Genomic DNA, 17293 nt, shown 5'->3' with positions numbered 1-17293 from the left:
GTGTAATTACCTTTAAATGCAGCACATAAAGACACGTCTCCACTTGTGTCAGAAAATATTTAAACAATACATTTGTAATTCATAACGAACGAACATGTCTGCAACAGCCCGAACAGACTCTGTTTTTAGCCAAAGGCCTCAGATTCTTCTTTTTTTTTCCAGAAGCGGAGAAACGTTATTGAAGTGTCTTTGAGCAGGACACTGAACATTTTACCTGCCCGAACAGCTGGATTTATGGGTGATTTTCTTTTCTATTGAATATGCTACAATGGAACAGCAGAGAAAAGTCCCCTCTGAGACATTTCATCCGCGAATTATTTCGTTTGGAAACATCTGTGGGTCAGTGTCTAAAATGTAAAAAGTGAGGACTAAATGTTTTGCTGTGTACAGATCGAGAGTCAATGAGCAGTCTCTGTATGTGTGTGTGTGTGTGTGTGTGTGTGTGTGTGTGTGTGTGTGTGTGTGTGTGTGTGTGTGTGTGTGTGTGTATGTGTGTGTGTGTGTGTGAGTGTACATGAGAACACCTCAGTCATTGTTTTTGCTCGACTCTTGGTCGCTCTGGTCGTCGGTGAAGCACACGTCCACGTCACTGTCATTGTCGCTCTTGTGCTCTGCGTCCTCGAACAGGCCGCCCGGCTTGTCGTCCAGCTTCTTGACGGTCTGCCCGGGGTGTCTGGACTTGACGTGCCGCTCCAGGTCCCGCCTCCGCACCAGCACCTTGCCGCAGAAGTCGCACCTGTAGGGCGTGTTCCCCTCCGCGTGCAGCCGGATGTGTTTGTTCAGGTTGCTGGGGTCTCCGAACGGCCTGAAGCACACTTTGCACTTGAGCGGCTTGTAGCCTGTGTGAGTCCTCATGTGGATTTTCAGGCCGTATTTCCTCGAGTACAGCTTGCCGCAGTACAGACACAGGTGTCCCTTTTTGGGTTTGCCAGAGCCGGGCGTGCTGGCGCTCCCGGTGGGCATCGAGTCCAGCCTCGTCCGGTTCTTCTCCGCGGCGATTTCAGACAGCTGTTGCGTGTGCATGGCGATCTCCCGGTCGATGTTGGTGATGGAGCCCAGGTCTTGGCTTATTGATGGCGCGCCAAAGTAGGACATGGACTCTGGGTACTTGAGGAGGTTGCTGAAGTGGAATTTTAGCGGATAGTAAGGTGAGCTGTACAGAAGCTCCCCGTTATAGACGGTGAAGGGCATGAGTGGGATGTTACAGTCTCCACCGTAAGTCTTGACACCGTCGAAGTGAGGGAGAGAGAACCTCTCAAAATGGAGTCCAGGGGGCATCTGGGGGTAACGGGATGGGGACAGGCCGGAGTGCATCCGACTCTCCACGTGCTTAAAAGCTGACGTCTCCTCCACGTGAGGCAGCAGCGGGAAGCCTCTGATAGCGTTTGTGCATGGCACCATTGGAGATGAGGAGTCCACAATTGCAGGTGCGCACTTAGGAGGGTGGCTCCCTCCCCCGTTTAGAGTCTCACCCACATTACGGATTGGCTTCATGTTTCCAATCAGCTTGCTGAACCCCAGGCCGCTCAGCTTCCCGTTGGCGTCCTCTCTGGAGGAGTCCGCGCCCGGCACTTTGGAGATGCCGGTCGGTTTGAAGGCAGAGCGCACACCAGGGTGGAAGCCCATGCTGCTCAGCACTGAGGATGTTGCGCCCAGGCTGAGGATGTGTCCTTGGTTTCTGGCTGAGGTAACGCTCATGTCGAGGGCCCTGTCCTGCTCCTCTGAGCTGCTTTTCTTTGACAGTCCCGCTTTGTTTAGAAACGGCGAGGAGGACACGGCTCGCCTGCCAGAGTCTGAGATGGAGGAGTTACTGTGACCGCTCCTCGGAGAGGTGGAGGTGTTGGGGATGTCTCCAGACTTTGGTGACCTGCTAAAGGTCTCCGTGCCTCTGGCCTGCTCGCTGCTCACAAACCCCCGCCCGTTGCTCAGGGCGCAGTGGAAGTGAACGTGGGCCTTGAGTGTGTTCGGGTATTTGAATATTCTCCAGCAGTACCAGCAGATGTACCGCTCCTCACCTGTAGAGACAGCAACAGACATGACATTAATGATCAGATGGATATGGGTCATTAAGTCACACAACACAGCGTGAAGCCAGATAATTCTAATGACAATTTACATTTGATTCCTCGTGCGTAAAAGTCCACGTCCGTGCGTAAAATGTTAATAACAGGTTTGGCAACCTGTAGAAAAAAAGACCTGCGAGTGCCAACACAGACAAGTGACCCCTCTTCACCTTTTAGCAGCATGACACACTTTGAATAGAGGGTGTGATGTAATAAAAAATCCATACATTTTTCACTGCATTAAAATCGAGGGATTTTCACATTAAAACAGAGCGATCTTAATTTGAAAATGTCCCTTTAAAGAGCATCATGTTCATCAGTCACTGCTGCAGCTCACCTGAGATTTACATTTAGACCTAATGGATATGATCCGGTTTCTAAGATCTGGTGCCAAATGGTAATAGACACAGGAAGCCATTTCAATGACCCCCAGACGAGCACTCAGAGGTTAATATAGATGTAATGATTTTGTAATCCTCATACGGGCCATTGTTTATGATCGCCATCAAAAGAGCAAACGCCCTGCCCAATCTGGCGCTCACAAACCGATGCATTGAATGCGGGACTTTCGCTTTCCCGTGGAAGTGACAGCAGCTGTGGCTTGAAATCGCAAGTCTCCAGAAACAATGGCGGCGGCCCATCTGTTGACGCCTCATAATGGGAGCGAGCGTATGTCCAGGAGCGCACACGGTGTGTAGGGCCGGAGAATCAGGGCAATATACACCCCACATAAAAGTTAGCATTCATTAGGCCACAATACCTTGACGCACCCACCTAATTTACCGTGAAGCACTTGTTTTTGAATTTATTTGCTTTTGAATACATGAATATTAACGACGCGCTGACATTTGTTAACCTCCGTCTCGCAACTGAATCGGCAGCCTCCTCTTCTTCCATGGCCGCCGAGGCACGTCAATTTCTGCTCTTAATTGCTTTTTTTCCTTCTTTTTTTTAGACCGTGATTCAAGCACCCTAATTACTTTATCACAATTATTTTTCCATTCTCTCTCTCTCGACGCAAGTTTGATATCATTTCAAGCTTCTACATTTTATACTTATTATAGTTAAGAGGCTCCTCCAGATAAAATGTGGAATCCAAAACCGTCGTCATTTGCTGGAATTCCATGTAAAGTATCTGTTGATATTAATCTTTTCTCCCTTTTTTAAAAAAAAAAAACGGATTAGTTCATGATGAGCTGGTGTTCTGCCAAGATTAGCGAATAATCCCCACGCGCTGACGCCAAATTATTATTACGAGCCCAAACAAACAGATTAGAGGTCCTGAACTCGAAGGTCCTGCACGAAACTCATCCCCAAAAAAGGCTCTGTAGGCATGAGTTGTCTTTAATACTCCTGCAATCGAAATCAAAATGAAATTATTAGCAGCATTAAAGAATAATGAATACTGCACCTTAATCTCTTTAAACACAGACCCGATCATTGCCGGCCTGGAGCAGTAGTTCCTTTATTGAACGAAACGAACGAATAACTTTTTATTCTTTTCTTTCAATTTTTATTCAGTGGAAAATGTAGATGTTTCTTTCGATCCTTCGTTAAATGAATCAACGGATGACGAAACGTGAATAAATAGGCTGCCTGAGGAAAAAGCAACTTCCAATCAATTTCCATCTCCGAGCGACACATCACGGCTATTGGCAGTCATTTAACTACGCAGTGATGGAGCCCTCAGCACGTCGATGATGTGTCAGTGTCAGTCCTCACTGTTTGTTGACTGACACCAGAATTAATAATGATAATATTTAATATTTTTCGGCGCAAAGAAATACTCAAAAACAGCTGAAATTCTGTTCTTTCCCAAGGTTATTACTATTATTATTATTATTATTATTATTATTATTATTATTATTATTATTATTATCATTATTATTATTACAACTAAAATCCGTATTGCTCCACATCTGCTGACATCATAATGTGACTTTAATTTCCATCATTTAATTTTCCAGACAAAAGGCCCTTTCTTTAAACCACCCTCCTCCTCCACCTCCTCCTCGTCTTCCTCTCCTTCATCATTATTAGCAATCTCGTTTACCTTTCTCGTCGTGCGTGGGAGTGGCAGTGGTCGGGATGTCGTACCACTGGGCCAGAGCGTTGGAGTACCAAACACTGAGCTCCTCTCCTGCGGGGATTTCTCTCAACACACGGTAGAAAATCTTCAAATAGGAAAAAAAGGAGAGAAGCAGAGAGGCTGGAGTTAATTCAAGTGTCCAAGAAAAAAATCTGAAACTGGCCTAAAAGATTGATATGATAAAAAAAAGAGAAAAAGAATAAGAAAAATGAATTCACCTGTCCACCAGGTAAGTCCGACACAGCCTCCAGGTTTTGCTCCTGGCTGTTCCTGGCGGCGCGGATGAATCCGATCCAGTCTGGCACGGGACAGCCCGACTCGTCCACGAACTCCCCTCGCACCAAGCGGATCTGAGCCGGCAAGAAAACGGTTAGAGTGAGCAAGAGTGTGACGATTGACAGTATGATGAGAGATTTCAACACCAAGGCCACAATAAAGCTAAGTCTTACACAAAAGGCTATCTGAATAAACAGAAACGCGCCTGTTTTGTTTTAAGAAGTGGTTTTCTTTTTTCTTTCTTTTTCCAAACTCCATTTAAGAATCACAGTTATCGGTTATTAAGCATTTCTCTGTTTATTCATATTTTATCGAACGGATCTCCTCACAAACATCTTCCCCACTGACTTGTCCTGCTTTATTACCTGGAGGTGCTGCGGCCACGCATGACCGCGGCGCGCTTAATGCGTCTTTATCCGCTCTACTGATAATTTACTAAAGAGAACGACACACGGGCCTAATTGAGTTGATATGGGAAACGAATTTGAAGGAGTGTCAGAGCGTTTCTAAACTGTTCAAGGACATTAAAGATCGAAGCGCGACATTTGACACAGAGATTGCACCTGATGATCGCCGGCAGCCCCGGGGGCCACGCATTTAGACGCATCAATCACAACCCGCTGACAGCTCCAACAATAACAGGGTGAGGTTATAGATGCGTTTATGGCCGCAAATTGTTTACTCCTCTGTGTGTGAAAATAATGACCTGCTGCAAGTTTGATTTTCATTTTTAAAGTTCTTACATTTTAATATTTAATGTGTGAAGACTTTTATTTCCTCTCTTTTTTCTGATTCCTTCAGTGCGCTTCCACCACACTGCTGCTAATCTAAATAATCACAGTCTGATGACATGAATACAGTTCGTTTCATTTTATTTATTATTATCAATATTATTATTTTCATTTTCCCCTGGCCTGAGGCTGCGGGCCCCGGCCTCAGTGGCATCTTTCTGTGGCCGGATTACATTAACATTAAACGGCTCATCGGGATAACAGGCCCGCCAGGCAGTGAAATGTGAGGCGGCTGAGGGCATGAAATCCCACACAGCAGACCCGGGTCGCCCATTAGGCCGGTTAAGTAGAAGCACAGACTGACAAGTCGGCCACTAATGGAGCTCAATTATTTCCAACTTGACAGGCCAAACCAATTAATAACCGAAGGCCCGATGGAGTTTGACAGTGCAGCTTTAAAATCCAAATCCGGTGCGCTCGTTTTTAATACTGGACACGCTTTAATTTACAGGGGAAAACAAAATTGTGTTTTTGGATGTGCAATATTTTATTTTTTATTTTTGTGCAATCGCTGGTTAAATGTGCACTCAAAAACTAGAAGCAGAATAGTTTATTTCTTTTTTAAAACTTTTTTTGATGCAATCCTGGAATAAATAAATTGCTGATGAATAAATTCATAAATTAAAAAATATAGCAACGGAACTTTTAGTTAAAGCGTCTGATTGACGCGCAAATATTTCAAAATAAGACGCATTTTTGTGCTGCACTCCAAAAGCATGAAAACATTTTTTAAAAATTAAACATTTAACTTAGAGATAAAGTTTTTAAAAGTGCTCTAAACTCACCTTCTTTTTGGGTCCAACTTCCTTACGGTCCGACACGTACTTCCCGAGCTTGAAGATGCCCGGTGCCGGTCCTATCCGGAGCCCGGCCGGCACGCTGCAGTCCGCAAACACACTGACTGTGGTGGACGCCCGGGTGGCTTGCATGGCGTGGGGTGAGATCAGAACCATGAAGACTGATGGAGACCGAGTGGGAGAGTGCAGGGAAGAAGAAGAAGGAGGAGGAGGAGGTGGAGGAGGAGGAAGAAGAAGAAGAAGAGAGGATGAGGACCGGCCGATATCCGCCCTCAAAGTGACGCGGTGGCGTTATGCTCTCCGGCTTTTCTAGTGATGGTGCAGAGGCAAGGTAGACCCCCCCCACACAACCCGCCCGCCCCTCCACCCCTCCCGACCTCTGCAGCTCAGGATGCAAGTGTGTGTGTGTGTGTGTGTGTGTGTGTGTGTGTGTGTGTGTGTGTGTGTGTGTGTGTGTGTGTGTGTGTGTCTGTGCGCGCGCAGAGAGGTGATGCTGTGCTGTAAGGTAGTTTAGAGGGGAGGGGGATCGGCCCTGAGTTTACTGCAGCAGAGCAGGAGTGTGTGTGCGTGCGTGTGTGTGTGTGAGTGAGTGAGTGTGAGAGAGTTGGGCTCTCCCAGCAGCTGTGAGGAGAGGGAAAACGGGCCGGCCTGGTCACATGGAGACTTTCCCTCACCCCGCCGCATAATGAATTGCTCCAAAACGGTCAAGAGACACAAAGGGCCAGGCGACCTTCCCATCCCCAAAATCCAATTTGTCAAGGGCAGAGAAAAGAGGGTGCAGAATCAAAGGTCCAGAGCGACCATTAATCCTCAGCATGTGGCTTTGTCCTCCAGACAGTTCCGATATTTTAACTGACAAATCCACTGTATAATTTATCCATAAATCCTCACCCTTTCCCATTCTTCCCTTTCAAGCCAGGTTTTGGAAATCAGTGGCTACTTTAAATCTACTTGGCTGGCATTCTTTGGGGTTTTATCCACTTCAAAGCGCTTTATTCTGCCTCCTCCTTTGTGTCCTTAGTGTAACAAAGGGAGCAGGAAAGTTTAGAGGACTTGTTAACTTCTATTGACTCTCGGCGTGTGCCGGGTTGAGATCAGGCAGGTACTCAAAAGGCAGAACCACCAGCAGGAAGAGAGAGAGAGGGAGAGGAAGAGAGAGAGAAGTGGAAAGTAATCGTGTGGACACTTGTGGTTTTCTTGTCTTCAGTTCAGGTGTGTTCTGCTGCATTCACGCGCAAGAGCAAGAAATATGAATACAGCTATGCAAATGATTTTAAGTTGTTTTTTTATAGTCTTTTTTTCATCTTTTTTCTTTTCATTTATTTTCTATAATTGCTGCCCTACGAAACAGGGCAATTCAAAACATTACATGTAAAAAAAAGGTCTTTTATAGAAAAAAATTGCAACAGATTATAAAGACATCAGAAGAAGAGCTGAAACAGTGGTCGAAGGAAATGTTTACATGATTTTTCAATACGTTCATTGAAATCCAGGATGACATGCCAAAGTCCCTTTAGAAATTATTGAGATTGAATAATTGATTCAAAGTGTTGCCTGTGTTTATTGACTTGATTGGTTTTCCAATATATTTTTAAAAAAATCTAAATCCAAAACATTTCTGTCCTAAGAAAACTGTTTTCATGAGCTAAGAAAAAAGCAGCCCCGTGTTCAGCTTTGTGATGGTGTTTTTCAGATAATCCATGATTTATATAATGTAACTGTACTGTTACTGTACAGAATGGGGAAGCAAAAATGATTATACACACATACAGATATTAAAATGCAACATTCAAAACATTCGATTCAAAAACCTTTGAGTTTCTTCATGGATTCACCAGTCTATCTATACTATACACTTCATATCATATAATATCAGTACTTCAGAAGAGGATCCAAATGAATGATTGGAAGTCAAATGACGTCTCTCACTGACGGTCTTCAATCGTGATAAATACAGTGATGAGAGGAGAGGCAGCATCCAACATGTGGCTCTGTGCAGCAGCCTTTTGATGCTGCGCTCATGAGCAGGGGAGAAGAACAAGAACCTGCAGGCGATCAATTCAGATCGTGAACATGCTGACCTCTGACCTGTCCGCTGTGGACCCTCTGAATATCTCTCTGAATGATGAGCAGCAGCCTAGATACACGTGATGTCACAACTATAGAACAAATAATATAAAAAGTCCAGGTGGTATACAAATAAACTAATAGACATTAATCTCTCTCTCTCTCTCTCTCTCTCTCTCTCTCTCTCTCCCTCTCTCTCTCTCCCTCTCTCTCCCCCTTTTCTCTCTCTCTCTCCCTGCGCTCCTCCACAGCCGCTCAAAGAGCCTGAACGACACGCGAACAATCTCATCAATAGGCGCAATGTTTGCGCCTGGCTGTGCGGGGAGGTTATTTATTAACGCCTCGCCATTTGCGGCTGGTTCCCATCCGCCCCTGCGCCGCTTTAAAGCTCCGCACTTCTCCACAGTGAAATTAATTATTCTCCGAGGAGGGAGCGAGGGAGGGGGAAGAAGGGGGCGAAGACGTTTCCTTCGCTGCGGTGAATCCCCGCTCCGCTGTGCGCTCCGGAGCAGTCAAAAGGCTCGGTGTCAGAGTGGAAACAGTGTTGGGAGCAAATGGGATGGAAAATTAAATGAAATTAAATGGCTTGACCGGCCGTATTGTTCCTCCTCCCTTTTGAAAAGAAAAAGACACATTAATTACACGCTCGGATCTTTCTTCTGGGACAGTATTGCGGAGTCAATCAACAACATTCCGCAAGTGTTTAATAATCTTAAATAACGACCTGAGAAGAATCGGAGCTGGGAGAGGAGGGAGACGTTTTTATGGGCGGCTCTACCCGGCTCTTGCCAGCCTTTTTCGGATTTTAACTGTCTAAACGGTGGGGCTCTGATTTAACTGGTTGGCCATTAATGAGCCATGAATATAGAGGAACAACCTGCCTGCAAAGCAACGCGGTAAATACAGAGAGCAATGCCCCACCAGGGATCTCCATTCATGCGCCCTGACTATACTTCAGGGGTGCCAAGGGTTCACCACCACCTCTCCTGGACTGGTTTCAATGGCCTACCATTTAAGACCCCTCCGAGCTCAGAAGAAAACACATTTTTTATGTCGACCCATAAACTTTGTTTGGGTCTATTCAGGAGAGCCCAATCATTGTCCCACTTAGCAATGTGGCCTATTTCTCACAGGTTCCCACGTCTTAGAAATGACGCCGTGTTTGTCTAAATCCATTTATTTCTCCACATGTAAGGCCGCACCTTCGGCACCTGTCACATTTATTTGGTCACACGTCTTTTAATTAAAACAAAGACAAAAGGAAAAGTTAAATCCTCATGCTTTTGGTCTTGTGGACAGACTGAACTCTGTGCAGCCAAAGAGCCACAACTTCTTATTATTCCTTTCAGATGTGAGCCCGCTCTCAGACAAAGAGGGACGCTTTGGACAGGCCTGTTTATTTTATTCCTCGCCTTTCTTTCCTTTTATTTAAAGGCACTCCGGTCATATTTAAGGTGTTTACTCTCTGAGAAACCTGGGGAAAGATGCAAGCTGCAGCGAGGGCAGACCAGCTGCCTTGATGCGGGTGGGACATTAGCGACGCGTTTGAATAGTAATTATGCTTGTATGGGACTCCCACCAGATGACATGATTGGGTTTTAACCCAGACTAATATTCAAGATCGCATTAGAGAGGAGCCGAATAAACGGCACCTGATTGAACGCTGTTCATGCGTGATTTCATTCAGAATGCCTTCTCTCTTTTTTCCTCCCTGAAGTGGGCTGCACCGTTTCGGTATTCAAAGTCTCTACAAAGTTTCTGCGCCGGCCTTTTCTTCAAGCCACATTTCCCTGACTTAAACTCACTTTGTCTCGCATGAGGAGACGCGGATAAAAGCGTGTGAAGTTGCGGGAATTGATATGTTTCGGTGTACCTTATAAATTCATACCTTTTCTCACTCGAGCGCCTCAGAAAGAGCGTGTCACTCAGGCCGATTCTCTCTGCTGTCCAACGCATTTAGCAGGAGATCTATTTGGGGAGTTCATTCCTAGGCAAATGTATGCAGGCCGGGCTGTGCATGAATAGAGCAGCGTGTCAGCCGACCCTAATTGGGATTTAGCCACCAAAAGCATACGCACAAAGTGACAGAAAATCACAGGTTTCAAAGAAAGTCACAACTTTTGCCCTTCTTGGTGAATATAAGCAGCTCTTTCCCTCAAAGAAAGATCGTGGAGTTAAACTGCATTTTTCTTATAGGATGAAGGTTAGTGACCCATTTGGCTGTGCGCTGTGTATCCGCAAAACAACTATAATGGCAAAGAGCACGTTTAAAGACATGTAACCTTGACTGGCCTATATGTTTGAGGCTAGATAATCCAAGTCATGCTTGTTAAATGAACACATTTCCCCCACTTCATTTCTTAGACAGCAAAAATGTGTTATTTCTACAGAGATCTGTAGTTTGTTCCGGACATTTTGCTGTAATCTATGATAATAACAATAATAATAATAATAATAATAATAATAATGATAATAACAATAACAATAATAATTTGATTTAAAAATAAAAAATCCGCGTCACAATTGCTGATCGGAAAATGACATACATTTTTAGAGATTGTTTTTGGTCACTGTCTCTGTGAAGGCATTATTTCGTGAATGATTTATAGCAAATTTACGTTTCATTTATTTATTTAGTTAGTTATTCATTTATTTTAATGACAAAACCAGACTGTCGTTGGTTGTCTTTTTCCACTCTGAAGACGAAGCACCATGGAGAGCTCCTCCGCACACACTAACCATAAAGATACACACTCTCACGTGTCTGTTATTGATTTAAAAGGAAAAAAAAATCCGTCCCATCATATTGATGCAATTGTCTCCCTATGTGTGTGTGTATATATATATATATATATATATATATATATATATATATATATATATATATATATATATATATACATATATAGGCCTACATATAATTCGTTGTAAGAAAATGTAATCTAATAATGTGAGCGTCTCGCGGCTCCTCATTATTACCCCGATTGACAGTTCTGTGTTCAAACTAATTGCCCCCCGTTTGTTCGGGTGGGATGAGCTTGTGGAAATGATGTCCGAGAGAAATATTGATTATTAGCCCGCAACATGAAGTCTGTGCATAATCGTCATAAATGAGTCACAAAGCAATGATAAGATTTTAAAGGGCTGGGGTTATTTTTTTCCATTTTGCTTGTATTTCATTATGTTTTTAGTTGGAGTCTGTTAATATTAAAATGTGAGTAAATCATTTTTTTATTGCGAATTTAAATAACTCACTTATTCAGATATTTTGAATTTTTGTTGTAAATGTCATTGTTTTGTTGCAGGAAATGTGTGTATTCCACATATCCTAAAATGTTGTCTGATCACATTTGAGGCGAAAACACTTGTGCTTTTTTTAAAATTACTTTATCCTGACAATTTTCACCTTCAAATAAAGAAACTCATATTAGCTTTACACTGTTGTAATGTAGGACTCGACAGTGAAATTATAAAAAAAAATCTATATTTAGATATAAATATTTTTATCTTTGTTGACCTCAGTCAGATTTGTCCCATTATAATAATAATGGTAAAGTAATGTTATTGCTGCTGTGCCTGTCTTTTGTTGCACTTTCTGTCAGAGGATTGGTGTGTTGCATGTCTCTGCTCTCAGCCCCTGAGCAGGACACTGAGCGTGTTTGGCATCTGCTGGCCGGATCCAATCGCTCCCAATCAGCAGCAGGAGGGAAAGGTGTGGATGTGGATGGAATGAGGACAGGAAACGGCTGCGTGCCATCACTCTGCTGCAAGAAAAATCGTGACTGACGGATTCCTCAGCCCTCCAGAAAGTGTCAGGGTGACCGCCTTGACCCTCAGGTGACTCTGTCTTTCTCTCTGCTTTGCTGTTCCCTCACTACTTTCTCTCCCCTTTTCACTCTTTATCCCTCAAGCCAGTGCTCTGAAAATAAGCAACATCTCTCTCAATTGAACAAAAATGTACTTTTACCAGCATTTCATGAAAATGGTATTGGATAGCATCCTGTGTTCTTGTAAGGCACATCAAACACTGAAAAAGACATCAAATAAAACAGGACAAGGCAATTGAATGCTGATAGCTTTATTTGTAGCAAATAGAAAAAAGGGAGGGGGTGTTGTAAGGCACACAAAAGTTTAGAGACCATGTTGAGGCATATTTAAACCCTATGAAGTGAGGGTTTCACTATGTAGCAAAGGGTCAGTCATGGTCTTCTTGTCCAGGGCAAAGGGCAAAGGTCAGTGTCCAGACATGGGGTTTGGTCAGTTTAAAGCTTAAAGGGGCGGGGAGGTTTAAGGGCGAGAGGAGGTCACTTGGGAATTCATGCTGGTCACTCGTTGTCAGAGTCATCGGCCGCACCAGTGATGGTGTAGGTTTGTTCCTGGTGGTCCATCTCCAGCACGTCGTCCTCATTTTTGACCGTTCTGTAGGGAAGGAAAGAAAATGGAGAGGGCTGATGTGACTACAGAAGCTTGTTATGACCGTTAAATATGATGGACTTCTAAGCATCTTTATTCTGGTCTTATATTTAACCCTGTCGTAAAGCAGGTTAAGACATTGTAAGTCGGTTCTTATTTAAAGGAGGAGTGAGCAATTCTTGAGAAAAGATTGAGACTATCTTTTCCTAAGTCGTCATTTACCAACATTGTTGGGTTGTTACTGATGTGGCTCGGACTGAACCACCAACCCAAAACGTCAGTATTTGATGACCTGGGAATGGGACTCATCAATCAACTTTTTTTCTCCAGTATCACTCACCTGCCTTTCATAAATTAAACTATGCTTAAAAGAAACAGAAAAGATACCTGATGGTACCTTTACCTGATGAGCACCGTCCGTCTCTCCGTCAGCTCAACAGCCTGCTCTGCGTAGGCATCAGTGTTGGCGCCATATTCTGACCCTGACAGTGCACCTACATCACCTCCACCCACACCCTCAGTTCCTCCACTGCCTCCGATTCCGCTACCCATTCCGGTAGGACCCATTCCACGATCTTTACCTCCATCCCTATCCATGCCTCCACCAATTCCATTACCTGTCCCTCCACCAACACCACCATTTCCTCCACTCACACCCATGCCAGTGCCGCCCATGCCACCTGAACCTGCAGTGCCACTACCTGCACCCATTCCAGCACCACCCACACTGCTGTCACCCTTGCCTCCGGTGCCAAGTCCCAAATTTCCACCAACACCTGCACCCACACCTCCAGGACCAGTGCCCACACCTCCAGCCCCTTTGCCCAACCCCCCAACACCAGCCCCAGCGCCAGAGCCAACACCATGTAATCCTCCAGCACCCACTCCTCCACCAGTACCCACACCCCCTGCACCAGCTCCTACACCTCCACCTGCACCCCCAGCTCCTAATCCATGACCACCGACCACGTCTGACCCACCTGCCCTACCAGCAGGACCTTTCTTGTCATCTGGACCTCCAGCACCCATTCTTCCACCCATTCCTCCAGCGCCACTGCTTGGACCAGTGCCCATGCCCCCTGTACCCATTCCCCCACCCATTCCGACTCCACTACCCATGCCTCCAATGCCTCCACCACTACCTCCAATCATTCCGCCACCCATTCCACCAACACCACCCATGGCGCCCCCACTGAAGCTCATTCCAGCACCAATGGAGGTGGTGCTACAGCCGGTCAGAGACAGGGTTTGCACCATGCCAGAGAGCCGCAGATCCTCTCCTTCGATAAGTTTTCTGTAAGAAAAAAATAAATAATTAAAAAACAAAACCTTTGTTTACATCGATTCAAATAAATTTAAGGCACTAAATCCATTTTTAAGTTCTCCTTCACCTGTAGGTTGTGATCTCAATCTCCAGAGACATCTTGACATTCAGGAGATCCTGGTACTCGCGCAGGTGCAGCGCAATTTTCTCCTTGGTGGTTTTCAGCTCAAGCTGCAGGGCCTCAATCCGAGCCTGTTACGTTAACAGAGCCATAAAATCACTGTGTAAATGGATTGTTGTGGTGGCTTTGGGTCTGCATGCACGAAAACAAGTGTATGTGTTCACATTGACTCTGGTGTGACCAGGTGTGCACCCTGGGGCTTCACGACCGTAGCTTCACCTGCAGGTCTTCCAGTTCCTTCCTGTACTTTTCTTGCATCTCTCGGATCTGGGCCTCTAGAGCTTCATTCTTGGTCCTCATGCTATCCAAGTCACGTTCTTTGCTTTGGATCTGGAAACATTTTTATATGATTAAAGTCATTATAGTCATTTTTATATTACTGTCAATTAATTCTCACGTGGTCATTTTTACTTTTGATACTCACATCCTTTTTGGCACCTGCTATTTCTTCTCTAATGCTTCGAACCTTATCCACATGCCTTGAAGTCTTACTGGTGAGATCTTCAAACTTGTTTTTATACCATGAATCCATCTCCTAAAAATATAGGATGGAAATTTTTACACAAATGTAGTTTGAGAAATTAACTGCAGACAGTGCTGATGTGTGATTAGTTTACCTGGAGATTTTTGGCCGCAATGTCGTCATACTGGTTTTGGATTTGTTTCATAGCAGCTGCCAGGTCAGGGAGGGTGAATGCACTCTCAGCTGAGACGTGAGCTGCATAGATCTGTTTCATGAGCTCATCAATTTCCTGGCAACAAAGAAATCTTTAGTACACATTAAAAATATCAGGCAACCTAAATATGTCATTCTTACAAGAAGATGTTATCCACCTGTTGATGGACGCGCTTCAGGAATTCAATTTCAACTTCCAGCTGTTCCAGCTTCTTCTCTAAGATGATGCGAGAGGAGGTGGCCTTGTCAACATCCTGAGGAAAACTTACTGTTATTATCATGTCAGTTTGGGACTGTAAATTAATTTGATGGCGGCTTATTAAATGTAACCTACTGGACGGAAGGCTTCAATGTCCAACTCGGCTTTCCTCCTCAGCTCCACTGCCTCCTCATATTTGATTTTGATTGCCTCTAGTTGAGCAGCTGTGGACTCCTTAGCCGCCAAGGAGATGTCCTGAAAACCAAGAAGCCAGAAGAAATATGGTCGTCTATCAGATTTGGAGGTGTGTGCACGGATGTGTGCAAAATGTAGATCAGCCTCTTTTGCATTTTATATTTTAACTTCATTCTTGTGTGTGTATGTGTGTGTGTGTGTGTGTGTGTGTGCATCTGCCAAAGCATAATCAAGCCATCTCATCTGTGCATAAAACATAGCTGAAGACAGCTGTACTCCATGACACCTTAACGCGCTCAGGCACCTCTCCATTTGCCTGCCAGAAATAAGCCTGTTACCAGGTAAGGAACCTTGAAAACACCAAGTTGACGTCTTGTATCATTGCTTGGCTGGATCCTCTACAGCTCAGTGAGGTGTAAACCTCGCCCGAAACAAAGAGTTCAGTCTTCACGCTCTATTGAGCGCCTGAAGTGTAAGAAAAGAAACAGGCGATGTGTTGCTTAGAAAATTCTGCCTCACCCGCTGAACTCTCATCTGGTCAGCAATCTTTTGCAGCTCCCTCAGCTGCTCCTCATATAAGAGGCGCAGACCTGTTGGCTTTTCAAAGCGGTTCTGGTAGGCCTCAATCTCTGCTTCAAGTAGCTTGTTCTGCTGCTCAAGTGACCGAACCTGTAAGCACAAGAAAACCTCCTCTGTGATTTCAAGAATGCTTGAACCACCACAATATGTTTCCTGTCCAGGTGCTCACAGAGGTGAGAGTAACATGCTCCCATTTTTCAACAAAAGACATTCTTAGCCAGGCCTGAAAAATCTGGATGAAGTAAAATGTGGTGAGTTTGAAGGCTGTTTTACCTTGTTGATGTAGACAGCCAGCCTGTCATTGAGGACAATCATCTCCTGTCTTTCACTTGTGCGGGTGCTGAGGAATTCTTGGTTCTCGGCTGCAGCCACATTCAGATCCATGGCAGGTTCTCCACTGGGCCCAACACATACCATGGCTCCTGCACTCACACTGAAAATTCACCCATGAGCCAAAGATATAAAATTTGAATTTGATCATCATATCATGAGAAAAAAGGGATGTTTCATGTCATGAAAAGTAGTTTTAAATTGCTTGAAAGAGAGCTTGAGGAAGAGGTAATTACTTTGACATAAGGTAAAATATGTCACATAAGGAAAAATATATCTGTATGGCCTTTCTCATTAACACTACCTCTTTCCATATGGAGGTACAGTAGCTGACAGAGCTTACCCTGCTCCAATCATGCGAGTCCTGCGTGCAGCTGACACGGTCCTTCGTCCCACTGACTCCACACGCATGCTGCTGGCCCCGGCTCTGCAGGGGTAGCTGGCGGAGGCATGACGGACGTCTCTCCTGGTGGGGGATGGGCTGGACACCCTGACCTGGTAGGACGAGCTGCTGCTGTCCTCAAAGTGACGGCGGTAGGAAGAGATCCTCTCCGGGCTGCGGCTCATGGTGGCGGCAGCGGATGTTTCTTCTGGTTCTCTGAGGGAAACAAGAGAAATACTCAAGCAGGATCTGTCTGTAGTTTACTGCACTTCACGGCTGTTCCACCTTGTTTGCACTCCCTGCTTATCAACCCGGTCTCAGGTTTTATACTTCCCATTGCAAGCCATGTCACAGCTGTCAAACACTGCCCAGTTCATGAAGCAACACTTGTGGAATCTTGAACCTCTGCATCAACTGAGGCTTGACCTGCTGCTCAGATATCTGTCAGCAGCGTGTGAGGGGCAGAGCTGGGCTGGGATAGTGACTGACGACACTACTGGAGGGTTCACCCATTAGTCTCTGTTCAAAACAGAGTGTGATCATGTATCAGTCTCTCCTTTATCAGAAGCGTAATGGGTTTTGCCAGGCTTATGGTACATCCACCACCTCAGTGTCCACTACAGCACTGGGCAGCAGACAGACATGCAGGCGAGCGTGCAGGGTCCGGTCAGTCAGAGCAGCCAGTAGGTGCAGCACTGATGTGATGTGCTCTGATGGGACGAGGGACTTTAATTGAATGCTGAGCAGAAGCTGGAGGGTGAGCTGATGAGGCTGCAGAGGAACAAAGAGCCCTGGCAAGATTTGACATAAATTAGTACTTATTAGTCTGGTCGGTTTTCAACATATTAAAAGCAGAATGTGCAGGAAAAAAAAGAAATTAACTGCTTCTGAGGGAAAATAAGGAGGCAGAAGACAAGGAGGAGGGGGGTTGTAGTCTGGAGTTTACGGTTGACATGGCACAGTGATATGAGGGGAGAAAACAGTGGTCAGG

General features: G+C 45.0%; 2 protein-coding genes across 2 annotated transcripts; both read right to left on the bottom strand.

Moving 5' to 3' along the window:
* Positions 1-525: 525 nt before the first annotated feature.
* prdm13 (PR domain containing 13) lies at positions 526-6172 on the bottom strand. Its single transcript, XM_073484556.1, has 4 exons — positions 6005-6172; positions 4371-4502; positions 4117-4237; positions 526-2015 (listed from the first exon to the last, which is right to left on the bottom strand). The coding sequence occupies exons 1-4, from the start codon at positions 6170-6172 to the stop codon at positions 526-528; spliced, it is 1911 nt and encodes a 636-aa protein (XP_073340657.1).
* Positions 6173-12408: 6236 nt separating this feature from the next.
* On the bottom strand, positions 12409-16487 carry LOC141012631 (desmin). The gene is made up of 12 exons (XM_073486156.1): positions 16264-16487; positions 15864-16017; positions 15531-15680; positions 14952-15071; positions 14776-14871; positions 14559-14693; positions 14366-14476; positions 14161-14271; positions 13888-14012; positions 13609-13790; positions 12900-13404; positions 12409-12502 (listed from the first exon to the last, which is right to left on the bottom strand). The coding sequence occupies exons 1-12, from the start codon at positions 16485-16487 to the stop codon at positions 12409-12411; spliced, it is 2007 nt and encodes a 668-aa protein (XP_073342257.1).
* Positions 16488-17293: the final 806 nt, after the last annotated feature.

Source organism: Pagrus major, chromosome 17, assembly GCF_040436345.1.
Source record: "Pagrus major chromosome 17, Pma_NU_1.0".
In the NCBI taxonomy this organism is placed as follows: domain Eukaryota; kingdom Metazoa; phylum Chordata; class Actinopteri; order Spariformes; family Sparidae; genus Pagrus; species Pagrus major.
The sequence above is the reverse complement of the archived record's forward strand: the minus strand, read 5'-3'. Positions and strand labels throughout refer to the sequence as shown.